The 20,969-nt window shown below is 50.2% G+C and overlaps 1 protein-coding gene across 1 annotated transcript; it reads left to right on the forward strand.

The window, feature by feature from the left end:
• Window positions 1–4,464: 4,464 nt before the first annotated feature.
• Window positions 4,465–11,482, forward strand: LOC149809288 (uncharacterized). Its single transcript, XM_089994916.1, has 4 exons — window positions 4,465–4,993; window positions 5,329–5,572; window positions 9,501–9,798; window positions 10,733–11,482. Exons 1-4 carry the CDS (start codon window positions 4,465–4,467, stop codon window positions 11,480–11,482), a joined length of 1,821 nt encoding a protein of 606 aa, XP_089851042.1.
• Window positions 11,483–20,969: the final 9,487 nt, after the last annotated feature.

Consider the following 20,969-nt stretch of genomic DNA (forward strand, 5'->3'; position numbering starts at 1 on the left):
ACAGAAGCACCACACAGGAACAAGTATACAACCAGTCCCAGGACAACCAGTAGGCCAAACTACAAGCGTCCAAGCAATCGCAGGCACCAACTGCACGCAACAGCAAAGCCAAAAGGATACCTGCTGGCGAAGCATTGGGCTTCAGGCCCCGGCTCGTGAGGTATTCGCGAGCCAGGCTCTCATCTTCCGATGCGACCACTACTTCCACCTGTTGCTTGAGCGAAGGATAAGTATCCAAAGTCTTCATTAACGCCTGCATGTTTGCGACGCCTTTGACAGTCACAAGAGCTTCGTAGACGTTCGGACTCGGTCGTCCTGCGTCGCACATTCCCCCCCCCCCAACGCATTCGCCAACCCCTCAGGTGTTTCGACGAGTTGAGTCGAGAGCGCTTCGACGCCTTCGCGGTCCTCAGTAGACATGATGACGGAGAATTACGAGAAAGAAAGAAGACTTGTTCTCTCCGTCCCGCGAGGCCGTGCCGAAGAGCTGGGATGAATGACAGTGGAGACTCTGTCTCCTCCGCGCCCTTATATAGGAATAAGGCCGGGTACGATGACCGACACGCTCTCGAAACCAATTGAGCTTTAGAGCTTTCTACATTAATTTGACTTGTTGTACAATACTCCTAAACCTAAAAATTTGGGTAGAAGTAGTAACAACAGATTATTCACCTTTATTAAATAGTTTTGATAAGCATCGTACTTGGACGCGATCGCGCATTGGCTAACCCTCTGCGATTGATGACGCCTCGTGTGCACAATCCGCGATCCCGCGAACCGTGTGTACACGTTCACACGCCCCATCGGAAGGGTCCACGTATCGGACGTGACCCTAGGGCTCACATGCCTTTGGTAGACAGTAATCTTACCGACCCTAGAATCGTTCGGACTTCAGCGCCTAGTACCGATACGTTATAAATGAACCTCACAGTATCGTGTTGCATGGCGTCATCCTCGAGACACAGACGCGTCGACATGTCGAAGCTGCAGCGACAAACGACAAAGGTCGCATAGACAACAGACCTTTCTTCACGAAGTCTTTGGAACGTTCTAAAGAGGTCGCGTTCTAGAGATGTCCGGAACCCTCAGAAAAAGCGGACAGATATGCGGATATATATATATATATATATATATATATATATATATATATATATATATATATATATATATACTTATATATATTAATATATATATATATATATATTATATATATTATATATATATTATATATATATATATAATATATATATATATATATACTATATATATATATATATATATAGACAATTGCCTTTACAAATTCTCTGATAATATGTACTATATTAGCCATGAGAATTAGATGGTGAAATTCCCACATTTTAAACCAAAATTTCTGGATATTTGAGATGAGGATTGTTCAAACGGCCATGTTCTTGCGATTTTGTTTGAATATTTAGCGGCAGTACGGTATTGGAAAGCCAGCCAACAAGAACGCACCTCCCACAACTGTCGTGGCTCCGCCATCAGTCAAGTCAGCCAAAGCCTGGGCCACTGCTCTGGTCCCGCCAGCGTACGCCTCGACCTCGAAACGGCCCATCGGACCATTCACAGGACAGTGTTGCACTCCTTCAGCTCTCGCACAAACAAGGCGCTCGTCTCCGGGCCGATGTCCGCTCCAAAGTAGCCTCGAGGAATGCACGGAGCCTCCGCTGTGCAGCAGCTCTGAGTCAGCAGCACGGCGACTGGCTGTTCAGATCCTCTGTCATGACGCAATCGACCGGGAGGATCAACTTGACCCCCTGCATTTGCGGGGCTGCCTGTCACGTGTCCATCCGTGGCACTGTCACTGACTTCGCCAGAATGGGCTGCGACCCCCATTTTCGCCCCGCAAATTCGAGTATTTCGAAGTGTCTGGACCCAAAAATTGGCCGGGGCTGACTGAGCACTGGCACCCTTCCTTTGCAAGCAATGATCATAGAGCAGGAGAACTCGGCACTCAGTGAGGACTGGAGTGAGGTCCTTCAAGTTTAAGCGGCAGCATTTCGTGAGGCGCTGAATTTGCGGGTTGCGATGCCCGAAAATGCTTGAAATTGTGGGATGAACATGGGGGTTAAACCCCAACTGTGCGAATCATTGCTAGGCAGCATACTGCAACTCAGGCTGAGAAGCAAAGTCGGCCAAGCGATGCAACGCATATGCAAGTGGAATATCGGAGGTTGAGACGGTCATGCAGGAACACTGAAATTCTGTCACTAAGTGAGACCGGTCTCGCAATACAATGAGAGCTTTTGAGATAGTCCTTCCTGCAGCAGTATTGCTCCGAGTCAGAAGATCCTGCCGTGTGAATGCCGAAAATTTCCTTGGAGGGAGCAAATGAGTAGTAGGGCATTGGCACACCTCAGACTAGCCATTACTTCAAGCAAGCTCCGCACAGGCCTCAACAAAGTTCCGTTTCGTGCTCCCCAGGAGTGCGGCACTATGCATTACAAATATATGAGATGTAGAATGTGACCTGCTCATTATTGTTGCAACAGACTCTTCACCCCGGTCGACTGCTTCAGATGCAAACTCCGATTGGCCGCTCACCTTCTCCTTGGCCTTTTCGACCCATACCACCGGCTTGCTCCATCCAGGCAACCTCGACGTGGGTGTCGCCGACTTGCACGCCGATTGCTGACAGGAAAGTGTACGCCATCCGCCCACCCACTAGAATCTTCTCCGCTTTCTCAATGAGCGCCCAGAGCACGCCGATTTTGTCAACGACCTTGGCGCCTCCTATCACGCAGGCAAACGGACTGCAACACCATGTCCACCTCTCTCGGCCACCTTACAGGATGATGTCGCGACTCACATATGGCCGTGCGCCCTTCCTGTGACCCTGTGGGTGCGGTATGGTGTGCATGATAGAGCATCTGCGCAACTCACATAGTGGGCATTTTGCGTCCTGACGGTGCCGCCACAAACCAAGCAATTGTCTTTAGATTACTGCCATACGAACCATGCGGAAACATGAGTTTATGCCATGCACTCATTCGTAACGTCGTACCGGCGCGGTTCCTCCAGGCATCCGATCAGGTGTTTCACTTCTGCGCGGAGGAGAAACCCAGGGTATGCCTGTTCCACAAAGCGAGCGACACCAGTCACACTTCCATTATCTCTGTGGCTCACTCCAAAAGCATCATTGACAAATACATCCGCAAGTTCTGCCATGGCCGACGAGAACTCGTCACTATTGTCTCCGTCGCCTGGGTGGAATCGCGTGTTTTCCAAGAGAAAGACCTGCTGACGTTAAACGAGAGGTCAAACTCACACAAGAGCAGATTCCGTCAACATCTGTTCACGTACATAGTAAAATACATTGTCCACCAATCCAGGATACGGTGACAGTGTTGTTAAGCATCAGGGGTGAAGAAGAGCTAGTGCTGAGAGAAGAACGCTGAACGGTGTTGAACACTGTGTTATGCGCTATGCGTTTGACGCCCTAGTGCATTATATCCATTGCATTAGATGCTTGTCTTCGAAGGACTGAATGCGACAGAGATGCCGCGTTCTGAACGTTCCCGTGGCATGACACACAATCACACACGCTATCTTGGGCAGATATAATCCCACGCTTTCTTGCCTGAATCTGATTGCAAATATGGTCGACGGTCTGACCTGACTATCCTCCATTGACCCCACCTGAGCCTTTACTTCCTCGCCAATGCAGTCGACAGCCAAGCCTCGGAAACGTTCACCAAACTCGGACTGAAGACGCGTCGCGATAGGAGCAAGGGAATATTTGGCCCTCATTTCTTCCATAGTGCTTCAGGCTTCGGCCTTCCAAGATGGGACGCGAGCACAACACGAGCACCAGCATGCACGAGAAAGTTGATCGTGGCAAACGAACTGGTCACACGGGACCAGTCGGTAACCGCAGCATTGGAAATAGGCACGTTGAAGTCGACTCTCACAAGCACCCTTTTGCCTTTGAAGCTGTGTTTGGAGATGTCTTGTGAGTCCGACAGCAAGTAGGACGCCACTTCACGAACTGACGCTTGCTGGGTCATGACCCCGTTCAAATCGCCGCTGTACAGCTAGATTCAAATAATTTCACTCGAGATTGCATTTACTTACAATGTTGCCATTTAGATAAGAGGGCATTGCATGCAACTATTGTTTTTACTTGCCAGATGCGTTCTTGATATACATGCTTTTGTATTACGAAACTTGTCTGACGTGAATGGCTAAATGCTGCTCAATTCGTGTTATGGTGCTGGGTGCAATTCTTTGCCACAACAACTATGCATTATCCATTCGTGTTTGCAATTATCTGCTTTTCGTATGGAATCCTGAACATTTTGGAAGTGCACTCAGTAGCTGCAGCCTAACCTGAGTGCGACTTGGGCAAGTGGCTTGCGCTATTTGATGTAGCCATGGCAAATCATCCTCTCCTGCATTTGATAGATCGCGAAGTTATCGAAATTTATCTGAGTTCCTGACAGAATGGCAGTTGCTGTTGTTGGCGATGGCGATTTGGAAGCTGGAAACGTCCAGGATGCCACAGCCCAGCCAGCAAAAGCGTCATATCGAGAACGCTACGCTAGCATCAAGCCCTTTGTCATCATCAGTTCATCATATATCCTATATACCACAACAGATGGAGCCATTCGCATGATTGTCCTCCTGTACGCATACCAGTTGGGTTTCACGGCCATGGAGGTGGCCATCATGTTCACCCTGTACGAGATTGCTGGCGTTTTCACCAACCTGCTGGCAGGCCTGATGGGTGCCAAGTGGGGCATTAAGACGACTCTTCTCTGTGGTCTCTCACTTCAGCTGGTCGGCATTGGCATGTTGTATGGCTGGCAAAACGGCTGGAGCAAACTCGAAGCCATCATCTACGTGACAGTCTCGCAGATGCTCTGCGGCATCGCAAAAGACCTCACCAAACTTGGTGGCAAGACGGTGACAAAGCTCGTGACACCCGACGGCAAGGAAACAGCTCTTTTCCGGCTTGTGTCGCTCATCACTGGTGCGCACTCCGATACCGGGAACCGCGCGGGACCCCTGTCAAACACTCAACGATCTGCGGAAGGTCTCGGAGTCGTGGTTGCAACTATGTCACAAATTGCGTGGCATGGAATTTGTCGATCGTTTGACTACTTACAATACGTATAGCTCTAGCTGACATTTGTCTTGCAAACCATTGAACTGGGACCTTGTCGTCTGCCGCCACAAAAGACGTTCTGAACATGGGTGAAACGCCTCGATAAAGTCTCGCGCAGCCAAACATTGAAGGAAGTAATGGCTTGTTTTCTGAGTCGTCCAACAAGGCGCTCAACAGTCTCAGCATGCAATCGCGTGCAGGGTTCAAGAACTCGTTCAAAGGCATCGGCTACTTTCTGGGCGCGACCTTGGTGGCTTGGAGTCTCAACGGCGCCCTGTCTGTCATGATTGGCTTGATTCTGGTGGCTATGCCGTGGGCAATCCTGGGGCTGTCAAACCAGCTGGGCCGAACCGCAAAGGAGAATGCAACCCTGAGGGCAGTGTTCAAGATGAATTACAACGTCAACTGGCTATCAGCGGCTCGCCTCTTTCTCTTTGGATCCAGGTACCGTCCACCCGTACGTGGACAGTGGACACATGTTTCTATGTCGAGTGCCCTTTGCCGACGCAGGCATAGCTTTGTGTTCAACGCTCATGGTACCCTGCTGACCCAAGAAATCACTCAATATTGGCACAGATGATGGATAATTCAGATCGAGGGGTATGCGCCGGAAACAAGCCTTGGACGCAGGTCTTCTGGTTGGCGATTAAAACATACGATGATGTCCGCATCGATGTGCTCCGTTGACGTCCATGTCGTGTGCATTCTGTATTAGATCTCTAGAGCAAAGTAATCTGTGTGCCAAAGCAATATTGCTTTGGCACACAAGCGGTTTTCAGGACATGATGTACGGTCACACATCTCAACTCCAGGAACATCATGGCCAACAGCCCTCCGTGCATCAGTTTAGACATCATCAACCCTTATGGGTAACAAAACACAGATGGCAAGATGGTCGTAGAATGCGAGTCCAACCTTTAGGTCTGTTTTTCGAGGGATCCCACAACCATTCGCCATTTGCTACTTGCGATGAAAGTCCCCACAGCGCCGGGAATAGACATCTCGTTTCAGGTGTTCAAGGTGAAATTTAAGGGTTAATTAACCTGGGTTAAGTAACCCCAAAAAATCGACCGTTTAATATTAAACGGAATCTGATGTTTAAGGGTTGTTTAACCGCGTAAACAGCATTTCCTGGGTGAATTTTAAGGGTTGTTTCTCATTTAAGAAAACAAGTCGCAAGTGTGATTTCATGACATTCTGACCACCTTTCAGGCTCTATATAGCAAAGTTGAACGTGTACAATGCATGGGTTCAACTTGTTCTCACCAAAAGTGTCACACAAGTCAAACAAGCAGAAGGAGACATCACAGGGTGCATGTGGACAACAAACCACCACGCTGTACTGTACAGCCTGTACACCTACATCAACGCAGCATTTGATGCATGGTAGTGATCACGATTCACCACCAAGCAAGCACGCAAGTATCCCACATGATCATTCACGATAACCCTCCATCCAGTTCCGCTCTTGCACGGGCTCCTCTTCCTCCATGTCATCTTCTACCACCTCAACTGCAGCAGAGGGGGAAGCAGCATCAGCAGCGATCATGTCGCGGACGTAGTCTTCGTCGTCTAGTTGAGCCAACTCCTCTAGAACACTAGAGAACTGGACCGGGTCCATCAGGCGCTTGGCCCCGAGAGCTTCCAACTCTGCGTTGTTCCCCAGCAGAGGCATGTTCACCTTGATGTAAACCAGCTTCGCCACCCGAGACGACTTCAAGCACCTGCGAGATGGCACGAATACCTTCCCGAAGTGCGACCACACACGCTCGACTGCCGTTCCAGCAGCCTTGCCAACTGTGCAACGCTGCCCCACACATCGGAGGCTAGGCCTGAGGGCACATCCATCTGCCAGAAGTCCAATGGTGCTGAGGCATCAGAGACAAAGGCAAGCGCCTCTGGGTCAATCTTCAAGCTCGCCCCAGGGATGTGCGAAGGGTGCACGTCCAAGTAGACAAGCAACTGCTGCTTGAGAAGGTAATGCTTGGCCTCCAATGTCCGAGACCCCAGGGGTAGCTGAGTATCTGCCACACACACCGGTGCCAGCACCTTCAAGCTCCTGACTGCAGCAGCGAGGGCTTCAGTATTGCCGCGATTGTTGTCTTCCGCACAGCCAAGAAGCTTGTGCTCCTCAACCAACGCCCTTGAGCTGGGGCGTGGGTCCAACAGCAACGCCAAGTAGTGATGGTCTGTCATGGCAGCTTTGAAGCGTGCGGCCCATTGCTCTTGCAACACAGGGATTGTGTGTTGAGACAGCCTGCCCCCGAAGAGGGCTGGATACGCCGAATTTCTCACGGCAAGCATGTGGGCATTGATCAACAGGCACGCGCGGGCTGTGTTGCTCAACGTTGCTGATGGGCTGCCAAGCGCAAAGATGTGATGGCACACAAGCTCATCGAACGCAACGTACTGCTCCAAGATATCCCAGAACAAGGAGTCGTTGACGTCATTAAAGACGGCGCAATACCTGCCAGTACCGACCAAAGGGTGCCTCCCCCCGCCAGCGACGATGGACATGCCCAAGTCGGAGTTCTCGAGCTCCTCAAGACTGTCGTCAAGATTAGCTTCCTCACGATGGTCCGCGTCAGACCGCTTGGCTGCCTTTTTAGCTGCAGCTGCGTACTCCGGACTCAACACAGCCTGCCGTATCACAGACTTGTAGCGGAGCAGACAGCGAAGCATGCCGCTGAACAAGCACCACCGAGTTTTGACGGGCAGCTGCAAGCGTCGCGGGTGAACTTAATGAAGAAGCTTGTGGAACGCGCCAGCACGGAAGACAGTCACGATTTGCTTGCTGTGTTGAAGGAGCAGTTTAAAGCTTGGGATGCTGAGTTGGTCCACGAGAAAGAGATTCAGCACGTGCGCGATGCATGGCACCCAAACCATGCCCTGGCACAATGGGTACTTGAGGAGCTCCCGAGCTGTGGCTGGCATGACGTTGGTGGTATCAGAGGTCATCACAGCAACGCGCGCACGAGGGATGTCATCGTGGTCTGGTGGCAAGTCCTCGTCAATGCCCAAGGCTGAGAGAAGGCTCCTGCACATTACCACAATATCAAATGCCAATACAATGGACGTCGAGACCTCATGCACACTTCAAGACATTGAATGACGCCGGCATGCTGACATGCTAGGTCACTTGCTAGGTCACATGGCCACAATCAAAGAAGACCTGAGGGGTGAACACATGGAGGGGCAGTGACATAGCAGTGTGGTAACACACCTGTGCACGGCGTCTGCGGAGTTGATGGCGTTGTCTGACGCTGTGTTCTCGTAAGCGGCTGTGAACACAGACAGACCCGGCGATCCAGTGCAAATGGCTGTGAAGTGCCTGCCCGCCCGAGTCCAACCGTCAGTCTCAAATGCGATGAGGGACTGCTTGCTCAGCTTCCTGACCACCAGCTCATGAATGCGGGCGTACAGCTCATCCAAGCGAGCGACGATAGACCACACAGTGGGGGCGTCAAAGCGCTGCCCGGAGATGTGCGCCACATATGCCTGGAAATACTTTGAAGTGACAAAGGCGATGGGCGCGTTCTTCTCAGTCAGAGCTTGAGCGAGCAGGGTGGCAGCTTTCTTTTGATCCGCCTTGCTGGCCTTGAGAACGAGCAACTCTTGGTCAAGTTTCATTTGCTGCAAACCCCACATGGTGCTCAGTATCTGTATGCATGCCACTAAATACACATTTACAAGCACTAAGTGGGGGTCAAAACTTGCTCTAGCGAATCAAGTAGCAGAGCACGGGTGAAACATTAGCACAAGTTTTGGCGCCTTTACCCATCGGCAGGTAACATGCACCAGTACTACACAGGCCTGCCCCTGCAAAGGCCGATGCTGGGTTCCCGAAGCTCATCAGTGACGAGTCCCCCCTGGATGATCATCACGTTACACTGAAATCGATCGAGAGATCAATGGCACAGGCCGAAAGCAGCAACGCACTCACGTTCAAAGCAGGGCATCTTCCCTGATCATCATGGCTTACATAAGCAACAACTAGTCAGCTCTGGCAAAGCATATTCACTTATTCTATCAAGAAAGTGTGCAGCTCATTGGACTTCAGCGGTTGGGAAGGCGAGCCTGCTTTGAACGCGCTGATTCATGAATCCCTCCCTGGTTGCCATCATCATCGCAACACATAATAGAGGAACCACAGTGCAGGCCAAAAACTATCAAGCAATCATCGTCACATCACGTAGAAAACGGCAGGAACTAGTCAGCAAGCATCCAAGTAGTCACGGTCAAAACAAACTAAACTGCTCATTCAACGTCCGCGGTCGGGACAGGCAAGCCTGTCATAAACGTGCGGCCGCTCGCACGAGCCAAATCCTGATCCTGGTCATCATCGTCACCATCACCGCCTGGACATGTGCAGGGACGCTTGGTTTGAGGTGCCACTGCCCTTCTTCCTGCGCAACTCGATAGTCGGACTAGGATGGTCCCGAGCCAACACCGGCCTCTTTTTGGGAGGCTTCATCATCATCTACGGCCAGATGCAGTCGTGGACGCCCCATTTCGTGCTTAAGCCTCTTGGTCAGTCTCCTGCGAACAAATTTGTGGCGCTGCTGTGGGTGTCGATCCTGACCGCTTGTCCCGCAATCCTCGCAACCTTCTGCCTGGGCAGTGACATCTTTCAGGATCACCATGTTGGTGGCATGACGGTGGTCATGGTGGTGCGCCGCCCTCTTCTCCTCACAGCGTTTGTTTACCTTTCAAGGAGTTGCCAAAGTCCATTTGGATGCGAAAAGATACAACATCACCATCATCATCAAAGATCGCCTTTGTTTAACCCATCATACATGGCCTTGTTGTTCAACCTCGTGAACTCGACGGCCATCTCATCAATCATGCGTTTCGCAAGCCAATCTGGTTGATTACTCCTTCAGGGCATGCTAAGCGCATCCATCCAGGCAACCATCCCTCGCCCCAGCATCCCTGCATTCCCTCCACTCCCTCATCTCGTCCCTCGTGCCACGTGCTGGTGCCCAAGGCAACGGCGTGCATTCGTTGCTGTAGTTTGGACTCGTGGGGTGTTACCGATTTGAAAACATCCTTGTTAACAACCTTTCCTGGAGGTCATTGGCGACAGTCCAAAATGTGACTACAGATGCCTGCAAATACGTCAACTCCGGGGACGGAAGAGTGGGTCGAACGGCATTCTAGCGAAGCACTGTTGATGGTGGGCTGGGTGCAATCGAGTTTCTGTTTTTCGCCCTGCAGTCTGCTATGTAATGCCTGTCGGGTTGCTGCGCGAATGCGTTTCCAGCGCTCTCCCCGACTGGTTGCCCTTTTCTTCGTCGACGAAAGCAATTCAATGTGACTTGCGAAGATGCGGAAGGATGTGGAAGCCGATCATCCCGTAGGTATTTTGCATAAAGAATGAACCTAACGTCACATATTCTGTACTGTGCTACACAGGTAAGGTCACTAGGCACTATGTCAGACATAGTACACAGACTGTGTACTGATGATGATGTATCTTTTTACAACACTACCGCATCCACATGGACATTATTGTACTATGTCTGACAATAGTGTCTAGTGACATGGTGTCTAGCTTACCCGTTGACAAATGGGCCTTGTCGTCATTGCCTGCTTGCTGTGCAGGTTGCGCTCGCAGCGTTCTGCATACTATTCGCGATCAATTCCTCCGTGCACTCCTACCTCATCATGCGCTACGCCGAGGGGAACAAGGTTGCAACAAATGTCGGCTTCTACTACATGTCTAATGCCATGGGTCGCCTCATTGGGACCCTCGCCTCGGGCGCGCTCTACTCGTACGTTGGCGCCTCCGAGGTTGACGGCTTTGGCGCTTGCTTCGTCCTCTCAACCGTTTTCTGCATCATCTGCGTCTTTCTGACGACATTCATCCGCGACGACATCGCAGGGCTGCAGTGCGGTCGTTGCTTCTTAGTCGCGGCATCTCCCGCAGCCGTGCAGAGCGTCGACGAGTCAAAATCTCAAGAGGCCACGAAGTTGGCCGAGAAAAACGCACCTGAACCCTGCGGATTGCAGCCCTTGCCGCACCTCTCGATCGAGTGTGAGAGCAGCCCAGACGTGCAGGGGGAGGCTGCGGAGTCGCATGCTGAGGGCTCGAACGCGGTGCCTGAGTGGTACGAGGCCCAGGCAAAGCCGCATGCTGCGAAGGGCCGTGAGATTGGTGCAGCTGCGCACGACGAGTCGCCTTCGTCTGGAGGGCTGGCTGTGCAAGCGCCGAACAAGGCAGCGCTGGATGAACAGGGTGGGGGGACTTTCCAGACGGATAGTGCGAAAGGGGAAGAGGAGTTGGTGCTGGAGAACTCATTGCTCGGCCCAACTGGCCTCCCACCGCAGGCTACCAGGGTACCTCATCAGTAGGCCCAGTGTTTCGCCAGACGGGGAGGATGTTGGGTTCGGTCGTCTGCAAGTTCGTGCATTGCGGGCATGGACATGGGGGTCGAATTTCATTCTGGCAAAACTCCGATCAGGCCGACGCCCTTTCTGTGTTGCATGGACCAGTATTCATTCTGTTCGGTTCCAGTCTTGTAACCCCTATATCATTGGCTTGCAACATTGCTCCGGCACACTTGCTTGGGTGGTTGAACTTAGGTAGTTGAACTTGCTTGGGTGGTGTGGATGAGATTGGCGTTGCCAGTTCATTGCTTGTAAGCTACTTGACGTTGCTTATAAGCTAGCTAATTAGCGGGAATAATTAGCGGGAACCTCGTGCTTTGAGCGGACCGTCGATGGATATCCCCACACTGGCCAACTCGGCGGCCACACTTGGGCACATCCTCAATGGCCTTTCGATGGCTCCGGCATGGTTTAGGTAATAAGTGACCGATCAGTGTTGAACAAACAGAGAAAAGCAATCAATCGGAAATCGCACCAGGTCCACGCAACCGAGCTCTCTGCCTGAGGGGCAAGCATCAGCAGAATACCGATGCAATGCTGAGCAGCACTGACCATGTCCTTGGCAATGTCACAAAGAAAGGCGCGTGGCAATCGTGGGACTCCTCACACGGCCGCCAGGTGCAAAGCACAATAACTTGATTGCTATTCACTGTTTGGCAACGAGTGCAGGGCGGCGAGGCTTGCAAATCAAGCATTAAACGTTCAGTGTTGAGGTACCCGTCAAGTTCAAGACGTTGGGCAAGAAGGCGTACATATCCATATACTTAGTATGTGACGAACGACATCGTACCACTTGCAGACCTTATGCCAAATGCATATGCCATGCTCCAACCTTCTACATCTCCAACTGATCTACCTTTGCAACCAAGATGAACAGCAATCAAGATGTATGCCATAGTACATAGGGGTAGCAGGCATACAACACACATACATATTGCTCGTACTATCATGAGCGCCAGAAGCAGCAAGCTGTTTGCCCTTCGAAGCAGACTTCAAAACCAAACTTACGAGTTTGTTGATCCCTCTCAGTATCACTGCAATGACTGCGATGAGCATTTGGGGGATGCTCACTGTTACGTATGTAGATTCATACGTAATGCTAGTTAGCATTGTCAGCACTAACACTAACGTGTGTCTAACGTGTTGGTGACGTGAGGGCTAGCACGCGGTACAAAGATAGTGGCACGGCACTATCTATCGGGATGCTATGCAACAACCATGGGTGTGGCGCCATGAGGAGCTGGTTACGCCAGGTACTCCTGAAAGCCTAGATGGTGTGTAGCATCTGGGGTCTTTCCTGGAGCACATCATCACCAAGTGCTAGCTTAGAGCGTTACAGTGCTCGGGTGTTCGTAGCACCCTAGCACTCCCTATAGTTGCTGAAGGCCTCAGAGCCATATGCCTCATAGTGCATACATGGTATCTGTTAAAGATACGTTCTAGTGACCTCGCAAGACCACATTTTTGTTTTTGGCAAGGAGCGATATTTGAATTGGGTAGATCATCGTGCGATATTGACAAACCACTCACATTCAGACTCGGAGATTACATACAGGATGTAACCGAAGATCTAGATCGTCAGTACATCATCGAACATGGAGGCTGGGTTAGCGATGATGGACAACAGCTGGACTTCAACGCCTTGTCGGAGTGGGAACCGTACATGACGGTGGACTGGACAGGTATTGAACACCTCATGCTATGTACCGAAGGCGAAAACGCAATCATCAACCTTGTATCGCAGCGTTCGTCGTTTTCGCATCATGGAACGTGGCACCATTGGGTGAAAGCAGTTCATGTCAAAAAGGGATCTTGCGACACCAAAACCACAGTAACCCCAACGAAGCACACCTGGGCCACACTGATCAAGGGCAGCACAACAAAAGTAGACTTGCAAATTCAACAGACTGTGACGGCAGACGCAGCAACGGCAGCAGCAAACGAGCAAGACACGTCTAACGAAACTTGCCTCGTCCAAGAATTCCACAACACAACTGAGGAACTGGCCCTCATTAATAACCAGAACCCCTGTGTCAAAAGCAGTGTGCATAAAACAGCGAAGCACGTGGAAGGCGCAAACTGCAGCTCGCAGTTGCCTGAAGCAAAGCAAACTGTTACGCACGAAGCGACACAGCTGGGGCGTGCACAGGCCAAAAGCAAATTGCCATTAACATCAGTTAATGACAATGAAGCAGTGCCTGAAGACGCGGTGGAGCTGCTGGACACAGTGCTCAAATGCAAGCCAAAAGCAAAACACGTTGTGCAAGCACAACGCGAAATGCTGGCTGCATACGCCAAGGCCAACACTGACAACACAATGTGGTATTGTAATGGCAGCACAATACTAGATACAACTTAATGGTTCGGTTTATGCTGATTACACAGACTGAAGATAACCTCGAAAGAGGTAGCAGATTCGCAAGCCAAACGATCGCAATTAAAGACCTTCGAGTTACCTCTCAAGCCCCAGATCCGGAAGAAGTCCCGAAAACTGTACTGTACTTTTCTTATATGCGAATCGTCTCTGAGCATCCCCTCTGGGGACCGCACATCCGACCTCAGACCCCAGCGAATCTACTGCACTGATTATCCCTCGAGTGACGTCACTGGTCACTAACTGGTCACTATCGTCAGCTCTCGGGTACTCTTTCGAGAGGGGACTTTACTGCACTGAACTATACCGTGCCCCTCCTGAATATTATCAGGATACTTCACTTAACTGTGGTTATTTATCAGGACTAAACTCATCCTGTCATAACACATCACCCCCTCAATGCGACTTGTGTCATATGCCAATACAACACATGGTGCAATGAAACTAGACCTCTTGCTTATGCTGTCCCAGGTGAATTTTACGGGTTAAGTAACATCGATTAATTAATACCTGTACATACCATTTTTTTTAAAACGCCTAAAAGTTGAATTTCAAGGGTTGTTTACGGCGTTAAAAATTATTTTGTGGGTGAATTTTATCAATTGTTTACGCTTAAAGTTAAGCATCGTCGAAGCGTGATTCTGGCCAGTTCTTGCTGAACATCGATGTCCGCCCAGGAATCAGAGCTGGCAAAGGCTGCGCATGCTGTCATCAGGTGCTCCTTGAACTTTGTTGAGGGCTGGTACCTGCGTTCCGCGAGGCAGTGCAGGCATTGCATGAATGCATTGTCCCTGTACATTTGCGAGTCAGCAGCGGGATCGTCGTCCTTGTATTTGCCCTTCTCCACTGGCACCCAATGCTCGTGAATCCAGTCTTTCTTGCGACCAGGCGCACCAGAACGGACAGCACTCCCACTCCCAGAGCCACTGGACGACTTGGCTCCTGCCAGTACAGCCACATCCTCCCTTCTTGGCAAGGGAGCTCCAGTTAACGTGTTCCCTGGAGGACGCGCTTGCAACCCTATTGCTACTCCCAATCCCCGTGGGCCTTGCACTGCCCGTAGCCGCAGCACCGATGGCTGCTTCAGATTCATCATTTGAGCGTCTAACATCAGAAGAGGCGTTCTCCATGATGACTTGGCAGGATTTCGTCAGAACGAAGTCAGCGCTTGCGTCGCAGCATCCTTAACGGCGCTTGGGCAGCTTGTTTACGAGTTAAACGTGCTCTTGAAGCCTTTTGTTTGAGTTGAGCGTACTGATGCAGCCAGTTGTTTAAGGTTAAGCGAGTTGCTTGACGGGCCGATTTGAATTTTACGGGTTAATTAACTTGGGTTAAACAATCATAAACAATGGTTAAACAATGGTTAAGCGGTAAGCGAGAGGTCTAAATGAAACTGAACTTATGGAGGATGACAACATTTAAGCAACATTTACATGAGTTCACATGCTAAACATCGAAGACTGAAGCTGACTGTATGAAACTGAACTGATACGGGGAATCAAATCTGTGGTCAGTTGTTTTCCGGGATATCATCCGGATACTTATTATCATCACTGCCATAATAAGATTCCACAACTCCCGGGGGCTCCTCCATGGAGTCCACATGACTTGACTCGGGCTCAGACCCGTACTCTGGGGTCACATCCCCACCGATATCCGCTACTACTTCATCCAACGCCTCGACTGAGGGAGTTGGGTAAGCGGCTGCTGCGAGGCCCAGCCCACGCAAATTCGCTATCTGCGACCTGACTGCGGCAACTGCGGCTGGTTCGAGCCTCTGGGGGCGTGACGTACTAGCAGCATTTGGGTCGAGCTGCATCTGCAGCCACTTTTGCTGCTGGATTTCGACTAAGCGAGCCGACTGTTGTTGGACCTGCTCCATCAGGTCCATACTGTGGGTGAGGAAACCCAACCTGTGCCCCGCTTTCAGCACGTCGAGCAGGTTTTGCTCGAGACCGCGGACGTCAGCTATGAAGTTGATGTCCGGATGCTCCTCGAGCGGCTGGGGAGATAACTGATGACTCTGCGCGAGGAATTCACGGAAACTGAATACTTTACTGTCGACTTCGGACTGAGACAACGGCCCGTCGTACTCCCCGCTGGCTCGGGCGAAATCCTCGACTGACTTAGACTGCAAGGAGAACTTGATGGCTCGCTCGAGCTGTTCCTCCTCGGTTCCCTGCATGTATATGGGAACTTAGTGACAAGGTACTGACTATGCAGATAAGGCTTCCTGCTGATATACTCCTGTCAACCAGCCTTTCTCTAAAGGGGTCAGGACTTTGTATATTTTCATTCTGACTTGCTGGGTGCAGCTACCCAGATACTTCTGCACTACTTCTAAACTGTGTTCACAATCAGAGAACTCATGCCAGGGAGGCTCTGCATGTCCTTTCCACCTTATCTGAAACTCAACTAGACCTTTCTTCTTCTTAGATCTGGAACTGACTACGTTATGATCAGTGATGGCATCCACTTCCCACTCCTCAGTCCCATCCACCCACACTGGAGTAACTCCTGCTCCCTCTCTTTGTATGTATGGTTTAACTAGGGCTATAGAAACTCTTGGATGTATCTGTAGACTGGCTGGGAGGTCTAATAAGACTGTAGACCCATTTTCACTGACTTCTAACACTTGTACTGGACCTACAAACTTGGGACTGAACTTGTGCCTTAAGCTGGGGTGTCGTAGCCTTATATTTTGAGTACTCATCCAAACTGGTTGCCCTCTTACATACTCATGGCGTACCACCCCCTGCTTGTCATAAGCCTCCTTCATTTTACAGTTAGCCCAATGGACACTTTGTCTAGCCCTGGCAAACTCCTCGTGGGCTTGTAGAAGGGTTCTGGCACCTGGTGATGACATGCCCACCCAACTGGCTACTTCTGCACTGGGTGCTGCAATACCTTCCTTATGAGCTATCCGTTTCTTCACGGCCTCAAAAGGTGCTAACGGTACTGTAACTCTGTTCATCTTGAACGGCGTACTTCCAGTGGTTTCACGGTACATGTCATTCAAGGCAAACTCAATGAAGGGCAGTTTATCGTTCCAATCCTTATGATCTGCGCCCACATAATGCCTTAGAGCTGTCTCCACTACCTCATTGGTACGTTCTACCAGCCCATTGGTTTGTGGGTGGTAGGCTGTACTCGTACTTAGCCGGATGTCTGCTGCATCACACAAGGCCTTAAAGAACTGAGAGTTCCACTGCTGTCCCCTGTCACTGACTACTTTTGTCGGGACCCATAATGAGGAAATACTTCTTTGAAGAACAGCTTCACAAACCCTTGGGTTGTGCGAGTGGTATGCGTTGCAATCAGTCTGACCATCTTACTGAGATGACAGCAGAATACTACGATTGCATTGTAACCCCCTTCACTGGTTGGGGTCAGATCTGTGATAAGATCCACACCTATCGTCCTCCAGCAGGTGCTGGGCGATTCAATTAGTGTAAGCGGAGGTCTTCTCTTGCGCCTATCCGGCTTATCACTTTGACAACTGTAGCATGATTGGACGTAGTTCTTTATATCGGTGGTAATGCCAGGCCACCAGAACTGACGTTGAACTAGGTTCAGTGTTTTCTGAATACCTAAGTGTCCACACCACGGCACATCGTGATGCCAATACAGTATGTCATTTCTTAACTCACTGTCTCTAGGTACATAGAGGAGGTTGTTCTTCCACAAAAGGGTTCCCTCAGGACTTTCTGTAAGTCCTAACTTACTGCGTTGTTCACTTGTTGAGACCTCATCGTCAGTGAGAGTACTCTTCCGGACTCTTTCAAACAACTCTTCTGCCAATGTTTCGTACGCACTTAATGAGGGGTCAACCTCATCTGCTAGAGTGGGAGACAACTCAGGTTGACTAGACACTGGTGTCCCTCCAACTCCCGATTCATTGGTGAGATGAGTGGCGTCAATTTGCTCATCCCTTGCACTGTTCTCACGACCCTTACTTGAGACAACTGAACTGTGTGGCATCAAAGGGGCCTCGGAAGCTCTCACCATCCCTCGGTAACCCTCAATGTCACGTTTTCCATGCACTGACTTACTGAGTTTCGGATCCGATGTTGCATGGGGGTCTGTGGGGAGAACAGGCGCTGACTCAATGCTTGCATGGTGCTCAAACACATCGTCAGCAAATCGTTCACGTTTCTGTGGAGGCATACCAGAGTCGTATGCTCCTGCACGTGTTCGACGGGTGTCTCCTCTTGTGCTTCGGGCCGCGGGGACGCCTCCACCCCCTGCCGGTCCGCCGGCACCTGTGCCCGCGCCCGCTCCCCGGTAAGAGCGGCGGGTGTAGCCGCCAAGGAGGACAACGTGTACGTTGTGTCCAGATACTCCTGCAGCTGCTGCACGCGGACCAACTGATCCGCGACATGACTGTGGGTCTCCCGCAGGGCTCGCAGAGTATCCGACAAGATCTCGAGCCGGCGGTGTAGGTCGACCTGAACTGACTGTAGTTTGCGCTGGAGAACTGCTTTGCGCTCTGCGTGCGCTGAGCATTCCTCCACTGACTGTACTGGATCGAAAACTGGATAGCACACACACGTCAGGCCAGTTATCTCCAGGCAAAACTAACTCAGACTGACTAGGTGGGGTCAGCATTCTGCTGAGGGCGTCCGCCACCACATTACGATCACCTCGAATATACAGGATCTCGTACTGAAAGCTCGCGAGGAATTCCATCCATCGGGCTTGACGTCGGTTAAATTTTACCTGCTTACTTAACCACGTCAAAGGCTCATGATCAGTGTGTAGTTTTACATCACTGCCCTCTAAGTAGCAGCGCCACTGTGCGAAGCAATACACCATTGCCAAGAGCTCTTGCTCAGTGGTGGTGTAATTGACTTCTGCTGGAGTGAGCTTACGTGCGACATATGCTACTGGGTATGCCACATCGTCTTTGAACCGCACTAGTACACCCCCGATTGCTTTTATAGATGCATCACTATATACGTGGAATGGTAATGCGAAATCGGGGTGGAACATCATAGTTGCGTTTCTTAGTAACTGTTTGAGACTGTTCCAGGCTGCTGTACACTCTGCAGTCCACTTAGGGGGAGCTTTTTGCGTGTGTGTGTGTGTGTAACACACACGCGATTTCTGAGTACTTGGGTATGAACCTGTTGAAGTAATTCATAAATCCCAGAAATCTGCTATACTCTCTTCGATAGAGGTAGCCCTGCGCTGATTACTCTCACTTTCAGCTGCAGCCAACTCACTGACTAGCTCAAGTGGTGGCTCCCACTTATCTAGAGCTTTAACTTTAGCAGGGTCTGGCAACACCCCCTCACCTGAAACCAGGTTACCCAAATAATTGAGTTGGGATTGTGCCCACTTGCACTTTGGTAACTGGCAGAACAGGTTGTGCTCTTTCAGAGAGCTCAGGACCTTATCTAGATGTACTGCATGCTCTTGCATGTTACTGGACTTGATGATAATATCATCTAGATATACTAAGCAATAGCCCTTATTGATATGATCCCTCATGATCGTATTCATAGCTTGTTGGAATATGGCAGGAGCATTACTTAACCCCATGGGCATCACACACCATTGGTACAATCCATACGGTGTGGGGAAGGCAGTTACTGGCTTACTGCTGTCTTCCATTTTCAACTGATAGAACCCACTAGCCAAATCCAAAGCACTGAATACACTGGAGCCATGCAGACTGTCAAGGAGCTCACCTTGATGGGGGATAGGACCTCGATCCTTCTCAGTCCTTTGGTTGAGGTGCCTGAAATCAACACAAAACCTCAACTTCCCGTTTGGTTTTGGGGCAAACAGGACTGAAGAACTCCAAGAGGATGAGCTGGGCTCAATCCATCCCTTTTCGATGAATTCTTGTACTTTTTCGATGAGCTCAGTCCTTTCTAACGGAGTTAGCCGATACAGTCTTAAGTAAACTGGCTTGGCACCCTCTTTGAATTCAATCTTGCACTCAAAGCCCTCAGCATGGGTATGTGGTGGAATTTTACCACATAAGGTTCCTCCTGGACCACTGTGTTTATCTATAACTTTCCGCACTACTGAAGCCAACTTCTCAGGAGCTGCTGACTTAACTGGTTCTGCACTGTTACTGACTGGACTTTGCTGTGACTGGAGCTCTTCATCCTCCTTGGTGAAGAGCTGAACTTTGAACGCTACTTGAGTTCCTTTTGCAATGTCATGACTCAATTTCTTGAATTCTTTCCAAGAGCCTGGACCTTCCTGGCTCTGAGGGGTCTGACTATTGGAAAGCATGGCTGCAGGTGAGATTTTAGACAACAATAACTTTCTACTGAGGACTGTACGTTGATTCTCTGTACCATTGAATATGGTAATTGTTACTAACTTCTCCTGGTACACTATGCCCATACTATACTCCTACATTAGGTCATCGCCTATAATGCAGTCATACCCCTTGCAGTGCATCCTCTACTACCTGCATACGATAGACAGGGTGCTGAGTACTTAATTTTACTGATACTAGGGCACTTCCCAAGCACTTGGCAGCTCCAGCTATGCCTCCAATCCGATCTGTGGACTGACTAGGCTGCCAAGAGATCCCCACTCTCTGTAGGAACTTTCTACTTATCACTGTGACATTGGCCCCTGAGTCAAACAATGTCCTCACTATTGCCCCACCGATGCGAACATCGAAACTAGCTTTATGGGCATGGGCTACATCAGCCCGTGTGTGCATGAGTGGTGGTACTTGTTGCCTGAAACTCATCACAACACTATTACTTGGTACTGCTGCTTGGGGTACTAATTCTGTACTTTGTACAGTCCTTGCTTCTTGCAACCAGGGAGTAAATGCCTTGTCTTTTTTTAATTTCATAGGCATTACTACTTTTAACTCGTAACCTGACTTACTCACTTCTGAGATATGTCTCAGTGCAGCATGGGCATCACACAGTTCGTTGCCTGTGATATTTAAGGTAGTATCATCTTCTAATGACATCACCCCCAGCCACAAATCTAACTCCTCATCAGAGTGAATAGTCCGAGCGCACCTGGCAGCATTTTCGTTGTCCTGCCATTGGTTGCGCGGAGGAGGAGCTGGTAAAACTGGAGGTGGTACTGGAA

This window comes from Nuphar pumila, unplaced genomic scaffold (assembly GCF_984573655.1).
Source record: "Nuphar pumila unplaced genomic scaffold, dmNupPumi1.hap1.1 HAP1_SCAFFOLD_1448, whole genome shotgun sequence".
NCBI classification, from domain to species: domain Eukaryota; kingdom Viridiplantae; phylum Streptophyta; class Magnoliopsida; order Nymphaeales; family Nymphaeaceae; genus Nuphar; species Nuphar pumila.